The sequence below is a fragment of the Gymnoscopelus braueri genome, assembly GCF_963280865.1.
Source record: "Gymnoscopelus braueri genome assembly, chromosome: 17".
NCBI classification, from domain to species: Eukaryota; Metazoa; Chordata; class Actinopteri; order Myctophiformes; family Myctophidae; genus Gymnoscopelus; species Gymnoscopelus braueri.
In genome coordinates this window covers 35,569,882-35,586,649 of record NC_137617.1, presented here as the reverse complement: position 1 = coordinate 35,586,649, position 16,768 = coordinate 35,569,882, and the positions used below count along the sequence as shown (strand labels likewise).

The 16,768-nt window shown below is 41.9% G+C and overlaps 1 protein-coding gene across 5 annotated transcripts in view; it reads left to right on the top strand.

Moving 5' to 3' along the window:
• Nucleotides 1-1,600: 1,600 nt before the first annotated feature.
• The window catches only part of LOC308103993 (disks large homolog 5-like), a gene marked incomplete at its 3' end in the record, with an annotated part of 68,261 nt that continues 53,093 nt past the window's right edge, over nt 1,601-16,768 (top strand). For 4 of the 5 annotated variants that reach the window (XM_080454232.1, XM_080454233.1, XM_080454230.1 and 1 more), the window contains exons 1-2: nt 1,601-3,020; nt 15,346-15,414. In XM_080454232.1, coding sequence (XP_080310358.1) covers nt 2,666-3,020; nt 15,346-15,414 — 424 coding nt within the window. In that variant the 5' untranslated portion in view covers nt 1,601-2,665. The remainder of the gene's footprint in view (nt 3,021-15,345; nt 15,415-16,768) is intronic. The other variant, XM_080454231.1, reaches the window with a different exon arrangement.

The window sequence follows — 16,768 nt, the reverse complement described above, 5'->3', positions numbered from 1 at the left end:
ACAAAACGTTTGTGATATCCATTTAGCAGAACCTTTGACTGTATTAAAGAAATTAAAACAAATAAATACCACATTGAAATGAATAAAATCTGCAATGAAATAAATAAAAAACAACAAGCAATAAATAAATAAACACATGTGTTTATTTAATTGCAGTTTTTATTTATTTAATTGTGGATTTTATTCATTTCATTGTGGGATTTTTTTTAAAATTTTTGGACTTCCATCCACTGATATAAAAAGTTTCGCTCGGGTAAAAAAAAAGACCCAGGTGCGCGTCTGTTCGTCCCGCCCCCTTTTTACCTTACATGGCACGGACAACAATGATTGGCAGCCCTGGGACTCCAGCTGCTGGTGGGAATCGTACTCTCTCTTTTCCCGGTGTTTCGACCAGGTGGGCGTGGTTTTGAGGTTAGGTTTATTAGGCATAGTTCCTGTGAGGTTAAAGGGATACTTCACTTTCACATAAAATAAACATTACAAATATATATATAAAAAAAATGAAAGAAGTTATGGCAAAATAAAGGCCCCCTCACACATTAGTAGGACACTCTAATGCGTGAGGGGGCCATGAATTTTCCATAACTTTTTTCATTTATTTTTAATATATTTTTTAAATGTTTCCCCGGCCCTAAAGTGAAGTATCCCTTTAAGATTAGGTTAAGGCATAGTTCCTGTGAGGTTAAGATTAGGTTAAGGCATAGTTCCTGTGAGGTTAAGGTTAGGGTTATAAAAAAGAATGGAGTCTGCACACACTGGTGATGCTGAAAAAGCTCCGCTGTGTTTTTATTGCGTTGTCAACGTTTTGGCTTATTCAGACCTTCATCAGGACATATGGCATGAAGGTATGACAATGCAATAAAAACACAGCAGAGCCTTTTCAGCATCACAGTGTGCAGACTCTATTCTTTTTTATGATACTTTTGCTTGTCTTGCACCCACCTGGGCCACCAATGTGTGTGCACAACCTTTTTCATAAGGTTAGGGTTTGGCATAGTTTTTGTGAGGTTAAATTTGAGGTTACAGTTGGGTTTGTTTGGCCTAGTTTTGGTCGCATACGATAAAATATGCTCGACATGCGCGTGGTGGTTACGCTCGCGTGCGGTCAATGGATGAAATGGTTAGTAGAGGGCCACGCTTTTGTTCAAACAATTCTGCACGTCATAATACGTATTTAGCGTGGTTAAGATAGATAGTAGGCTTACTCATTGCAGTGTTTGTTCAGTAAAAGGAGTCTCCATGTCTCTCCAGCTCTTTAATAAACAGAAACTGCATTTTCAGTGCTCTCTCCTGATTGGCTTAAATGTTGTCTCCTACCAAAAATGTACTATATTCTGTTTACCAAAGAGCTGGAGAGGCCCCTGTCTCTCAGAATATAGTACTTTAACCTTTTAACTAAAAAACGAAATTAACCAAAACATATCACTTACCCTACCTTTACGGTTAGGATTAGGGTTATGTTCGTTTAGGCATAGTTCCTGTGAGGTTAGGATTAGGGTTAGGGAATAATATGGGCTCATAACCACGCCCACCCGGGCGAAGCACCAAAGAAAGAAGGGAGTCCCCCTGGTGGGAATAGAATAGTAGTGAGACATGGCGGAGTAGAGTTTGCGGGCTGCAGCAGCAGAGCAGAGAGAGAGAAGAAGAAGAAGAAGGGAGAGAGAGAGAGAGCTGGGAGAGACTTTTAACAACACTTCTGTCCCAACATGTAGAGAAAGAAAGAAGAAGGCAGATCTCTCTCCCATCGGAGGAGTCGTCGGGGTCTACGGATAGCCCGAAGGACACGGCTAACACTATAGCTCTCCTCCCCGGGACAGGGACTTATAAAGAAGAGTTGGGAACAACATATAGCAATTTGGGACTGTTTCTTATTCTCCTTCTTAGTCAACAAACAGCCTTGGGCAGCAACAAACATGGCTACTTGTGTCTCCTTCTTCAGCTCGGGCTGGAAAAGCGTCCCAACTCGGCTCCTCTCTTAACTAACGCGACACGATCTTCGTGGGGAATTTCCTCTGGAAAAAAAAGGAAGACTTTTGTGTTTCGATCGGTTTGAATAATAGCGAGATCGGGATCGGATCGGATCGCCGGGGGGTGAGGGCACTCAGTAGGTGGAAAAGTAACTAAGTACATGTACTCGAGTACTGTACTTGAGGACGATTTTGAGGTATTCTTTTTTGCTTTCTTAAGTATTTACTATTTTCAGTACTTTTTTACTTCTGCTCCACTACATCTCGGAGGCAAATATTGTACTTTTTACTCCACTATAATTATTTAAAAACTTTAGTTACTTTGTAGATCTCGATTATTACCACAAAACCACTTCAGACCTAGGCTATATATATATATATACTTTGGCAATTTGAAAATAGCCGATCTACAAGCTCGCAAAGAGCTTGTAGATCTGCTATTTCCAAAGGATTTTTTTATACATTTAAAAACTTGAAATGGGACATTCTGCATGATGAGTACTTACTACTTTTGGTACTCTAAAGTACACCTTTACTCAAGTGAACTTTGAATTCCTGGGGACTTTTACTTAAAAGCAACAGAGTATTTCTACATCGCAGTATTTATACTTTTAACTTATAAAGTAAAAGATCCTGAGTACTTCTTCCACCACTGCTGGGGGTGAAGGTGAAGGAGACCGAATAATAACCTCATCGAGATGGAGTCCAAACATAAGGAGCTGCTGGAGAAGGTCTACCAGAGCCTGGTGGAGGAGGTGACCGACCCGGGCCGCCTGGTGGAGGTCCTGGCCCAGGCGGGGGCCCTGAGCCCGGCGGACCGCTACGAGCTGGACTCCGGGCACTGCGGAGGGGGTCCGGAGGAGAAGGTGGACCTCCTGCTGAAGATGCTGCTGGCCAAGCAGGACAGAGACCACTTCCCCGAGCTGTGCGCCGCCCTGGAGGAGACACACCCTCACCTGAACGCCGTGCTGCTGAACGGGGTGGTGGTTGGAGGAGGAGGAGGACCACCATCTGTGGTGGATCAGCATCATCATCATCATCACCACGTATCTGGTGAGTGAGCTTTTGGATTGATTGAATACTTTATTTAGAAGTTTGCAGAGAAAAAAAGCACATGGAAGTTACAATTCACAATACAAGTTCAACTAACTAGGATTGAAAAAGCCTACTGGCTTGTTTCAATTGGGGTCCTCACGTACTCAATTCATGGAGACACTAGACCAGTGGTTCTCAAACCTTTACTTTTCAAGGTCTCCCCTTAACTCTGGCAGCATACACATGGTTCCATTTGACATCTGACATCTCTTTGTATGCTGTCAGAGTTACAGACTTGTAAGGGTCAATTTAGAACCCATAAAAGGAACCCAGAGAGTCCCTAGAACCAACTTTGAGAACCACTGCACTAGACAGATATACACTACTATGGCAGAACACCATATAAACATTTTAAAGGTAAGAAAAACAAAGAATATGTACAGTAAACATTTTGGGGGGGTGGGGGCTAGGTTATGATGACTTTTACAGGGGCCAGTTTGGAATTGCAGCCTCCTGAAGGTATTGAGTGAATGATGTCTATATAACCTTTTTATTGGGTCATCATCATCACCACCAATGACATGACTAATGTCAAATATGGACTCCATCCATTTGGTTCCATTTGCACACTCGCTCTCTGAGTTGCAGACTTACACGGTCCATATTAGGGATGGGCAATATTATCGATATCACGATATATCGCGATATTTTATTTCGCGATACTGTATCGCGATACTGTATACTGTATCGCGAAAAAAAAAAAAAAAAAAAAAACTTTTTTTTTTTTTTTTTACTTTTTCAGATACAGGCTTTATGAAAAACATTCAAAGAACCTATCACAGATCTGCAGCTACTCAATATGTAGTGTATATATAAACAATATGTAGTTGTGATATATGTATATATCGCAATATATCGCAATATATCGCAATATATCGCAATATATCACAATATATCGCAATATATCCCAATATCGTGATACGACCCAAGTATCGTGATGCGTATCGCAATATAATCGTATCGTGACCCAAGTATCGTGATACGTATCGTATCGTGAGATTGTTGCCAATACCCATCCCTAGTCCATATCTGCACACTCTTATGAGTTACAGGTCCATTTGGCTCAATATGTGCACTCTCAGAAGTTGTAATGTGTAATTAAGGGGTTATTGCAGTTATTCTGAGTAATTAATGGTTTATTACCGTTATTGTATTATGATGCAACCAGTGTTTTAGTATATTAACTGCATGTGAAACTATTCTGTATATCCTACTTTTCATCTACCACAGTGGTTTTCAACCTTTTTCATGCCAAGGACCCCGGCCTAAATTGATATACATTTGGCCGCCGACCCCCATCTGAAAATGTTTTGTCCCAGGGACCCCCAGAAGCAAATATTTGAGTTAAAAATGTTCACTTAAAAATATATCCAAACTTCCAAAGATATGCACTAGGGGTGTGCCGATACACTAATTTCACCAAACGATACGATACGATATTTGGCTCACAACTTCGATACGATTTCGATACGATACGATACGCACTTTTTTATTATGAAAATTTATGGGGGAGAAAAAATGCAAACAAATAATTCTGTTTTTGCATTATTCAGACGCAAACTTTTAGCTTTTCAGCTACAATAGCCGTTTTGAATCCAAATTGGGCAATATTGTGACACCTGACCCGAAAAAAACAACATGTTGTCACCCTTTTCACCTCGGGGGCTGTTTGCATGCCTGATTATTATTATTATTTTTTTTTTTTTTTTACGATTTTTTTTTTTTCCAAAACGATACATATCGTCACGAAAACGTATCGCGATATATCGCGGGACGATATATCGGCACACCCCTAATATGCACACATTTTCAAGATTTTTCAAAAAATAGCAGATCTACAAGCTCATAGCGCGGCACTCGGTGCCGCACTATGAGCTTGTATATCTGCTATTTTTTAATAGCCAAAGCTAAGTGGTTAAAAATTATTGTGATGTTATGTTAACTAATTTAGCTGGGGACCCGCTGGTACTCCCCCAAGGACCACTGGTGGTCCCTGGACCACTGGTTGAGAACCACTTATCTACCACATATAGTGGGTTAGAAAAGATTAGCAGTTTATGGTATAATTTTGTGTTGCCCTTATTAGTATCCAGTTTTACTCATACATTAGCTAACACATGCTATTGATAATCTGACAATTTGATCATAGAGAGGACTTTGACTTTTCTTTGGGGGGAGAGAGAGAAAGAGAGAAAAAGAGAGAGAGAGAGATACACAATCATGTGACTTTGTGCCTATTCACATTAGCACTGTTGTGCTTGTGTCCTTGCCCTGACACTAAAAGCTCGTACTGTTAGCTACATGTAAAAGTACCTAATGAACTTTAGAAAAAAAAAGACTCTGACAATCAATGTAGTGACAGACAACGCCTGGTTGCCGGCCATGCTTTTAGTGAAGAGAGAGAGGGCTGGAATCAATAAGGCCTTGTCAATCTCTAATGAATGGGCTTCTACTCAAATGAGTTCCTTTTGTACTTGGATTGAAATGGGTGTTGTGTTGTGATACAGTATAGTAAGTAAGTGACTTAATTCAGTGTGTGGCACAGTGGATCTTAAACCTTTTTAACCCATTAAGACCTGATGCCGATTCTACAAATGCTTGTTCTAAATCAGTAGTTCTAATGGTGCGTTCACACGGGCAGTTAAAAAGATAACATGCTACCATTCATTTTCAATGGAAGCCCGCGACGTTTGTAGCTGTAGCAAAGATACAAAGCTGAAAATTCAAGTTGAGCAGGGTTCAACTTCCAGATACAAAGATACAAAACTACAACTGTAGCTCCGACGTACGCACGTTTGACGTCAACGACCGCGTTGAGCAACAAAGATGCTGTGTATTTTTGTATCTGGCCCGTGTGAATGCACCATCACACGAAAAAAATAGCAGATGTACAAGCTCGCAGCGCGGCACGAAGTGTCGCGCTGGGAGCTTGTACATCTGCTATTCTCGAATAGCCAACGCAAAAACCTAAAATGACACGGATGCTTTAATTCCCGGTTCTAATGGGTTAAACCTTTTTTGATTTCAAGGACCCCCCAGTTTGGCATGCATTAGGCCGCCACCACGGACCCCCCATAACGCCTTTAGAGGTTCTTCTGTTTGCTTGCACAAGTTTGTGCAAAGATGTATTGCAATGTGTCACATTTTAAAATAATACATGAATGCAGTGATTTTGATGTTATTACTTGTTATTACAAGTATGTACATTGGTCATAGCTTAGCACAAAAGTATAATGTATATTGGTCATACATTGGTCATAGCACACTTTGAGGTGAGTTGTTTTTGGGGCTTTTATGCTTTTATAGATAGGACAGTAGACCGACAGGAAACAGGGAGAGAGATGGGGGGAGTGACACGCAGCAAAGGTCGCCGGGAACAGGATTCAAACCTGTGACACGCTGTCAGGCTGGCATTGCAGCCTAGGGTGCCTGGACCGCCATGCTGCGGCGCAGGCCCACTTTGAGGTGCTTAAAGGTGTTGTGTGCACGATTCCTACAGTTCCAATGAATGTGTGCACATGCACACCGTGCATGTGTGTAGAGAGGTTCCTTTTGTACACTCACATGACTTACAGACCTGGCTGTAAGGGTTCATTTGGTTCCTAACTATCAATCATTTAGCTGGGGACCCCCCCTGGAACCCCCTCAAGGACCCCTAGGGGTCCCCAGACCCCACTTTGAGAAGCATTGATACTATTATAGCATATCTGGGTTTCGTTGTATTCAAGTGAGTATAACGTTGTACACACAGTGCTATGAAGAGGGGTTTGTTTTGGTATTGTGAGGACGACCTGGTTCTTGTTGCCGTGTACATTGAAGGAAGCCAGGAAATGTCAGAATGACCCTTTACAGCTTGACCAAAATATTTCCAGAGCACGCCTAGAGAGCCATCAGCTATTTCTGTCTTTTTCAATTTTCTATTCTGAATCCTGTCATTGACCGAGCTCACACACCGATCGCACACACGCATGCACGATTGCGTGTGTGTGCGCATGCACACACACACACACACACACACACACACACACACACACACACACACACACACACACACACACACACACGCGGTTGTGGTTCTGATTCTGGTTTGGATTGAAACGAATGATTCCGTGCATCTACATGGTTGCACACTCATCCACCGCAGTGGGCTTTTGTTTTCGGTACGTGACAATAACAGCCCGCAATGTTGCATGTTGGATAGATGATGTGTTTTAAAGGTCAGGAGAAGTTGATGGCGCACATACTCTAGGCAACTTTGATGATGGAGAGGGCCACTATATTTCCACACTCACTCCAGGGGGCCACGTTGCATATTGTTGCTGTCGGGCAGAAACCTATTTTTTCTTAAGTTCGTCATTCTAGTATGTCACACAAAAGTAGCAAAAACTAGCTGAAATGCGACGTGCTTTCAGCTTGTAGATCTGCTATTTTTGCTATTTTGGAATTGGAATCCTGAATTATTTTGCTATTTTTGAATTGGAATCCTTTATGAACTTAAATATAGATACCAATACATTGGACATAAAAAAGTCCTTAAACAAATAATGTAGACTGAAGTAATTAAAGCTGGTCATGTTTGCATGTTTGGAATTGGAACAGGTGAAATCAATAATATATCCGTATTCTGATATTAACCTGCGGGCCGCATTAAGTGACGGCTGCATGTGGCCCTCGGGCCGCCAGTTGCCCATGTATGCTCTAGGCCTATATCCCAGGCCTCTGGCACAGTGGTCCTCAAACATTTTAATGTCAAGGACCCCTAAATTGATATGTATTCAGCGGCTGACCCCCATCTGAAAATATTTTGTGACAGGGACCCCCAGAAGAGGAGATTTGTGTTAAAAAGTGGCTATATAATTTTATAAAAATAGCCGATCTACAAACTCACAGCGTGTCGCGTCTTTGAAAAACCAAAGCATAAAATAGGGTTAAAAAAAGGTTGGTGGTGAAACTGATGTTGATGCTATATCAACTAATTCTGCTGGAGAACACCAGGAACCCCCCCCCCCCCAAGGACCCCTGGGGGTCCCTGGACCCCACTTTGAGAACCATTGCTCTAGCACAATTCTATTTTGGGATGTTGGGATATTCAACCATGTTGAAACCTATAGCAGATGTATTTCTGATGTGTTTTTGTGAGCTTGTAGATAGGTTATTTTTTTTAAACGCTGAAAATATACTCCACACATCCTTCAACCATCTTCAACACGGTGTCCCCTTTTTGGGGCTTTTCATTATAGCCGAAAAAGTAGTCGAAAGTAGTGAAAATTGAAGATCCTACAAGCTCACAGAGCTCTGCAGTTTTTGCTAGTTTTTGTGTGGCGAAGCATAAAACGGGGCTTAAGTGGTTTACAACCTTTCTCAGGGCATGAAGTTTGTTTACTTCGCGAAAAGTTAAAAAGAAAAGAAAATCTACTCTTGTGTATAATTGCATGCTCAAAAACAGGGACAACCAGGATGAAAGCGGTTCACACACCGTATTGCAAGCTGGTAGAAAATATCCTTGTGGTTCTGTTTAAGATGCTAATGGATTCATCAGCAAAGTCAGTGTAAGTCAAATTGCGTTAGCACTGTGTTCCCCTCGCTGGCCTCCAGTGCGGTGCCAACACTTTGCTTCTCTCACATAGAGAAGTGAACTATTTATACTAATGTTTTGGAGCGCGTCTTATGATTTAAGCAGTAATTAACCCATTCAATCCGGGAACGCATCTGTGTTAACCACTTAATCGCTTAACCGCGCTATGAGCTTGTAGATCTGCTATTTTTAAATCTTTGCAAATCTTTGAAAATATCAAAGGAATCCGTGGCCAAATACATATAATTTTGGGTAATCCTTGACATGAAAAGGTTTTGACAACCACTGATATAGCAACATAAGTTTCTTTTTTTTCTTTACAAAAAACGTTTAGGATTTAGAAGACATTTGTACAGTTTTACAAAAACACAGGATATGATGTTATTACCCAAAGTTCTCTAGTTCGTCCTTAAAAAACAACAACACACAAACAAAAAACCCTCAGGCATGAGTGAGTTTGAAGCATTTTATATATATTTATATACTTCTTATTTTATTTTTTAAATGAGCTGCAGCCAGCCTTTCAACCTGGTGTCCCTATTTTGGGCTCGATGCCATTATAGGGAAACATCTTCAAAAATGTAAACAACAACAACAACAAAACGGCATCATCTGATCTTGTAGAATAGGCTATTCTTGCGTGACGTTGCCGTATGACAAAGTATAAACTATAGGGCTTAAGTTAACAGGGTCACAAAGGGCTGAACTGCTGTTAGGAGCAGGGCTGTTCCGTTCACTACTGGGCGGACAGGTTCCACCACGCACGGCACACCTCGAAAGCATGGTCTGTCCTGGGACAGCAGACAGTAGCTTGTTAAAGAAGCCCATGTCTCCAGTAATACTCATTGTCAGCAGCCTGCTGTCTCAAATAGACTCTCAAATCAACCGCGGAGACCCATCTGAAAAAGATTTTGGGCCAGGGACTCTCTCATAGGAGGAGATTTGTGTCGTTATGAATTTTCTAAATATTCAAAACGTTTCAGCATTTCTCAAAAAACGTTTGAAAATAGCAGATCGACAAGCTCACAACGACAACGCGTCGATCTGCTGCGTTTGAATAGCAAGAAGTATAAAATGGGCGTTAAAGTTGTTAGGCTGATTCTTGATGGCGCTTGAAAATCTCGAAAGTGTTCATGGCCCAATCCATCTGACCAATCAAGTGGTCAGTTTTATTTTAATGATCGTATACTTTAACCCATTTTTGGCGGGAACCCCTATTTGTAACTATAACTTTCAAGACGGGAACCCCTTTTGGGGTTGTTGTTGCTATGTACAGTATATTGCAACATAAATATTTTGTACATTTTGAATAAATATTTGAAGTTTTTCAGAAAACTTGGGTTAGGATTTAGAAGGCGTTTTTAGAATCAGCCTCAGGTCTAGATGGGTTAAGTTCTATTTATCGGTATACTCTTTCATTGCCAGACTTATTTCAGGCTGTGTCGTCCCAGTGGCAGGAAAATGTGATTTTTTTCCTCCGTTTATTTTTTAACATTGAAGTGAATGGAGCAGCAACTTTTTGGATAGCGTTATCTCCTAGTTCCTTTGAGATAAACAAAAAAAAACAAGACCAAAAAATAAAATAATAAATTTACTTTTTTTTTTGTTTGTTTGTTGTCATTTCCATCCTTGGCCATGAGAGCCATAGTAGAATCGGACGGGAATTCCCGTTTTTGGCAATAAAAGAAACAAAATCATAGTGTTTTGACAATTATTTTGGGGGCCCACTTGTAACATCCTGACGGCTCTGATGTAGAGGAAGAGAGATACACGTTTTGACAGCTGACACCACTGTTAAAGCCCCGAGGTGCACCAAGCACGCCTCAAAGTGAGCCTGATGCATGCAGATATGTTGAAATTACTTTTAACCGGGCGCTAATGCTGGAGGGCTCACTTTTTTCACTGTTAATAAACTGAAGATACTCTATACTTTTTTTTATATAACTGTAGCTCCGGGGCTTGGCCACGGTTCCACGGCTTTTGTTTTCGGACCCATTCTCAGCTTCTGTTTGGGAACAATAAAATGATGGCAGCGAATCACACGAGGGCGTGTTTGATGTCTTTCTTAGCCCATTAAGACCGGGAACGCATCTGTGTCATTTTAAGATTTCTTTGGCTATTCAAAAATAGCGGATATACAAGCTCATTGCGCGGCACTCGCGCTATGAGCTTGTAGATCTGCTATTTTTTTTAAATCATGTTTTTTTTTGCAAATCTTTGAATATATATATTTTTTAAAGCGAACATTTTTTAACTCAAATCTTTGCTTCTGGGGGTCCCTGGAACAAAATATTTTGAGATGGGGGTCCACGGCCAAATACATTGATTATAGCAACATACGTTTTTTTGTAGACATTTGTAGAATCCCCCAGAAGCAAAGATTTGAGTTAAAAATATTCACTTAGAAAATATATATTATATTCAAAACTAATCTTCCAGGATTTAAAAAAAATAATTGCAGATCTACAATATGTATATCTGCTATTTTTGAATAGCCAAAGAAATCTAAAAATGACAGAGATGCGTTCCCGGTCTTAATGGGTTAGGGTATGTCTTCTCATCCCTGTCCCCGGCCTCGCTTTGGAAATGACGCTGCTCGGGGCTTTTGGGGTAGAAGTGGGCAGTTACTGGGCAAATTCACTCACATTTCATCATCTCGTGGTTAACGGAGACAAAAACAAGGACAAAGGAATTTACCATTGTCTTGATGGCCACACAAGCTGGTTGCAACAAGTTATGTTCTTTTTATTCATACACTTAAAGTGTAATTAAAGTGTACTTTGGTTTTAATCATTTTTAGTATCCTCGTGTGAGGGCAGTTGCTTTTGTTTTGCAGAAAAGGTTTTTTTTTAAGTGGGGGAAAAACACCAGTAAATCAAAAATAGCAGCCAATAGAAGCTTTCACTTAGAAGTTATTTTGGGCAGTCTAATCCATGTTTGTGAACTGGATCGAGTGGCTTCCAAAAGCAAAGAACCGGGTTATTACCAAGATGTTAATCTGGGACACTTTTTATGGAGCTGCCCCAGTCATAAATTAAACAAAACTAACTTTGTGATGAATACATTTGGAAGTGTTTCTGCGTGTGTATCTTTCAGCACCCAAAATTAAGTGTATAACTCACAGTAGTGGCATGTCAGTCCGGAACAAGAAGCTCCTCTCGTCGTGTAGATGGAAAATCACTGTGGATAAAAGCCCAACGTCTCTCCCATTCATTATCACTGGAGCAGCCCAGACCTTCTGTCTTGATGACATCATCGATTGTGCTGTAGTCTGGGCTCTCCTGTTTCTGGCTCTTTCTCGTGTTCACCCGTTAGACTGCAGCATTTTGAAGCACGCTTGAAAGAATGCACACTTTTTAAAGCAAGTAGAATAATCTTGAAATACTTAACCCATTAAAACCAGGAATGCATCTGTGTGTCATTTTAGATTTTAGACAAAAAGCATTATTTTATTCTAATTATTATTATTCAAAAATAGCAGATCTACAAGCTCATAGCGCGTCACTTCGTGCCGCGCTACGAGCTTGTAGATCTGCTATTTTAGAAAAAAATTAATTGGCTTTGTGCCATTATTGATAGGATAGTAGTTTGACTGGAAAATGGGGAGTGACATGCAGCAAAGGCCGTCGGGATCGGTACTGGAACCCGTGACTCACTGTCAGGCTACTTCGGAGCCTAGGTGCCCGGACCACTACACCAGCGATCCGGGCCTGTAACAAAATATTTTGAGATGTGTGTCCGTGGCCAAATCCATATCATTTTGGGGGTCCTTGACATGAAAAAGTTTGAGAACCACTGATAGCTAAATTTTTCAGAAAACTGTTGGGCGTTTCATTATAGCCGAAAAAGTAGTCGAAAGCAGTGAAAATTGCAGATCTACAAGCTCTGCCGTTTTCACTAGTTTTTGTGTGGCGAAGTATAAAACGGGGCTGTGGTTTACAACTGGTTTACAAGTGGTTTACAACCTTTCTCAGGGGATGAAGTTTGTTTACTTCGTGTTGACAACAGATTGAGAGCTTGCTGTCATGAATATTAAGCTCTAGTAAAGTCGGTATCAGGGGAGCACAGGATTGCCTGTGCGACTCAAGAGAAAGTGATCAACCCCAAGCCCCCAACTAGAGCTGTCATGGAATTTTTACTACATTCACTTCCTGGTTAAAGTATTTTGGAAATATTCTGTATCTCGGCTCCTGTGTTTTACTATGTATTTTTGGCGAAACATGCTATTTTCAACTGGCTGCAATTATGTAACGGATTACCGCGATCAGATTTTTTTTCTTCTTTCCCGATTCTACGAGACCCCTGTGTGTGTGTGTGTGTGTGTGTGTGTGTGTGTGTGTGTGTGTGTGTGTGTGTGTGTAATGAGGGGATCACCGTGAGGACGGTGATCACGGAAAATATTCTGTGACCCCTGGCAGTGAATGTGTTATAAGAGCAGATTATAATGCATTATAGATGCATAGCAAGTGTTACTACATTTTCTAACATGGAAACGATTATGAAGATTATGCAAAAATAATTGCATTCAGGCGATTATCGTCTCTGTCGGGTGGAAACCTCATATGTCCAAAACTGTTACTTTACAGGATTCAAATTCTAAAATAGCAAAAGTAGCAGACTTGCAAGCTCGAAGCGTGTCGCTCCGAGCCGCGTTCCGAGCCACGTTCCGAGCCACGTTCCGAGCCGCGTTCCGAGCCGCGTTCCGAGCCGCGTTCCGAGCTTGCAGATTTGCTACTTTTGATGCTTTCGTGTGATGCTGTAGCATGATCAAGTAGGGTGTTTAATTGAAGAAAAATAAAACCAACAAGTAAAAATATGGAGATGGGAGGTTTCTGTCCCCGACAGCAACGTTATGTAATAATTGTGACAGGCCCTATAATAGACCCCCAAACCACAGACGCCACCGCACCGCAGCGAGGGTCCCGGGTCACACCACTTCCACGGATCTGAGAAGGGAGCGAAACACAGTTCCACAGCGAGAACCTTTTGGCCATTGTGACAACTCTCTCTCTCTCTCTCTCTGCTCAAACAGACTCATGGGAAACTTAAGCTACAGCGAGAACAAAGAGAGCTTGATCCATGGGATGCCTTGGTTCCTGAGGCACATCACTCTTTTTTTCTCTCTCTCTCTCCCCCTCTCTCTCTCTCTCCCTCTCTCTCTCTCCCCCTCTCTCACTCTCCCCCTCTCTCACTCTCTCTCTTTTAGTTTTGCGCTGGGAAAAAGGAGGGGTGAGCCATGTTAGCTGGGGCTCCCTCCTAGTTTTAATCAAACCCACAGTCTTGCTTCTTAGCGGAGTGGGAACACGGCCAGCCAAGGATTGATTTAGGGTGCCGGGGAGATGTGGGTAAATAGAATCGTTTTTCATGCAGCCCCCCCCCCCCTCCGCTCCAGCTCCGCTCAGACCTTATATATCAGGGGCAGAAGTTGCTGATTTCACTGAACTATCAGCTGTTCGCGAGGGAGCCAAGCCGAAGCTACCTCCTCGTAATGAATGTGCACACGCCGGCTGTTTTTTCCTTCAGTCGAGGGTTTTGCAAAATGTCTGTGGCTTTTTATAATGGCAAGAGGGGAGACAGAGTCTCACAATCTCCTAGCTAGCTTCCAGCAGGATACCTCTGTGAACGTGTGAAGGTGCTTGCTCGGGACTTTTTTTCCTAGACGGGCACAGGTTTGCATTTTTTATGAAAGGGAATAATAAATAATTTGGATGCAGCGAGAATAAAATTCACTTCCCGAGATTCAATAGGCCTATGTCAGTGAGTATTTTGTTTTTTATATTTATTGGAAAAGGGACAATGCTCGTAAATCAATATGAAATTCAAATGTGAACGTGCCACGGTTGGCTCATTTTCATCTGCAGTCCCCGGACAGAAAGTAAAAAGATGCTATCGTATCTGCAAATGTATTCCACTTACGGTATGTCATATTCTCTGCACTGTTTTACCATATCATGGTGTCGTTGACATCATTTATGAATTAGGCTGCCAAAAGCAGCATGCTTTCAGAGGAGTGTGGAACTGTGTGGTCTTTGTGAGAGCTGTGGTTCTCAAAGTGGGGTCCGTGGGGGGGGGGGGGTTCCAGGGGGGGGTCCCCAGCAAAATGAGTTAATATAGCATAACAATCTGTCTATCACGACACTTTATCACTTTAACCCTATGAACATCACCTATTTGAAAATAGCCGATCCGCAAGTTCAAAATGTGTTGCAAACTTGCGATCCGTCGCATTGTGAGCTTGCAGATCTGCTATTTTCAAAACAATTGGGAATCTTTTTGAAACATTTTTAACAACACAAAATATTTATTAATTCGGGGGGGTCCTTGTCATGAAAAAGTTTGAGAAGCACCGTGTTTAGACGAGATGAAAAGAGCAGCTCTGATGCTGCAGTGGTGGGTGAGCCTCTGTGGGGCCCAGGGTTTGAGTCCCATTCACAGCTCCCATGGCCCTACTGATAATTAGCCACACTCTGCCGTCAGGCCCACAGGGCTGTCATCTGAAGTTTGGGGAAAGTCCCGACTTATTATTCCTATCCGACCCGGGTTCTCCTTTTGAATAAATCCTCCTGAAATGTAACCCAAGCCGCCGGGCCTTGATGTCCAACACAATACTGGAAAAGATACTCATCTCTGTCTATGATGCAGGACTTAGCAGTTAGCACGCTGCAACTTGGACTGACTTTGAAGTTGTTTTTTTTGTCCCCCTTCCAGGGTCCACCTACAGTGTCTTGTCCACAATGCCGTCGGACTCTGAAAGCAGCAGCTCTCTCAGCAGCTTAGGTGAGTCCAGTGCTCGTGGTTTACGTAGAGGAGGGTATGGATTACATTATCGGACGATCAAAGAAATGTGTTTTTTGCTTGCTGATAGAAGGGGATGGTTGCATGCCAGTGAACATATTTATACTCGACTGTGACTCCAGGTTTAGCCTCCTTGAGCACGTGCAAGTGATTACACAGATGTGAAAAGGATTTAGAACCCCCCCACCACACACACACACACACACACACACACACACACACACACACACACACACACACACACACACACACACACACACACACACACACACACACACACACCAGACCTGTCATTCTCTTAGGGTGAGGGATTTGACACTGGTGCAGGCCGCTCTGCAAAAGTGAACAGGAACCTCTGATGCAAACTCCATTTTAAGCATGTTAGACTCACTGAAAACACACGTCGTTGGTTCTGCTGACTGATATTGTCCTTCTGATGCGTGAGGGAGCCGTGTTTTTTTCAATTACTTTTTTATTTGTTTTTGTAATTGCTTTTAGAAAATGAAAAAAGTTCATATAAAATAAATGAACACAAGTAATTGAAAACACACAGCCCCCTCACGCTTTATAAGGACAATATCAGACACCAGAACCAAGTGAACCAGAAATCAGTGAGTCTAACATGGTTAAAATTTAGTTTGAAGTTGCAATGGGTTTATTTAGGAAGGGCGGCAGTGGCTCAGGGGTAGAGTGGCCGGGTAGAGGAACTGTTCGAACTGTTCGATCCCGGGCTGGGGGGCTCCCCCAGAGTTGGTGTCTCGAAGTGTCCTTGAGCAAGACGCTGAACCCCTAATTGCTCCCGATGAGCAGGTTGGTGCCTTGCATGGATTCCTCCGCCATCGGTGTATGAATGTGTGTGTGAATGGGTGAATGTAATGCACAATCTATATAAAGTGCTTTGGATAAAAGCGCTATATAAATGCACCATTTATAGGAAGGAAGGGGGCGTGTCTGATAAAATGAATATCAAATATCTAAATAGTGAATCAAGTAACTTAAAAACTGCCTGGGGTGCACATAAAAGCCAGAGTAGACTGTAAAATGACCCCAAACCATGTTTGAAAGTGAAATATCCCTTTAAACTTTGATGCTTTGTATGGACACTGTGGTCCAATTAATAAATGAATGCTTAAAGATGGACAGTGGCTCTGAAGAAAATGAGTCTGATCAATAATCTGTGATGATGCTATAAGATGCTGGGGAAAGGCACTTCCTCATTTCTATGAATTCTTATTCCACGTCTCCCTAAACATTGGAAAGTTTACCGCAATTTGGATCCGGCTTGAGAATTTCTATTTGTTTATTTAACTATTAGTCCATACCCGGGGATGTGTGC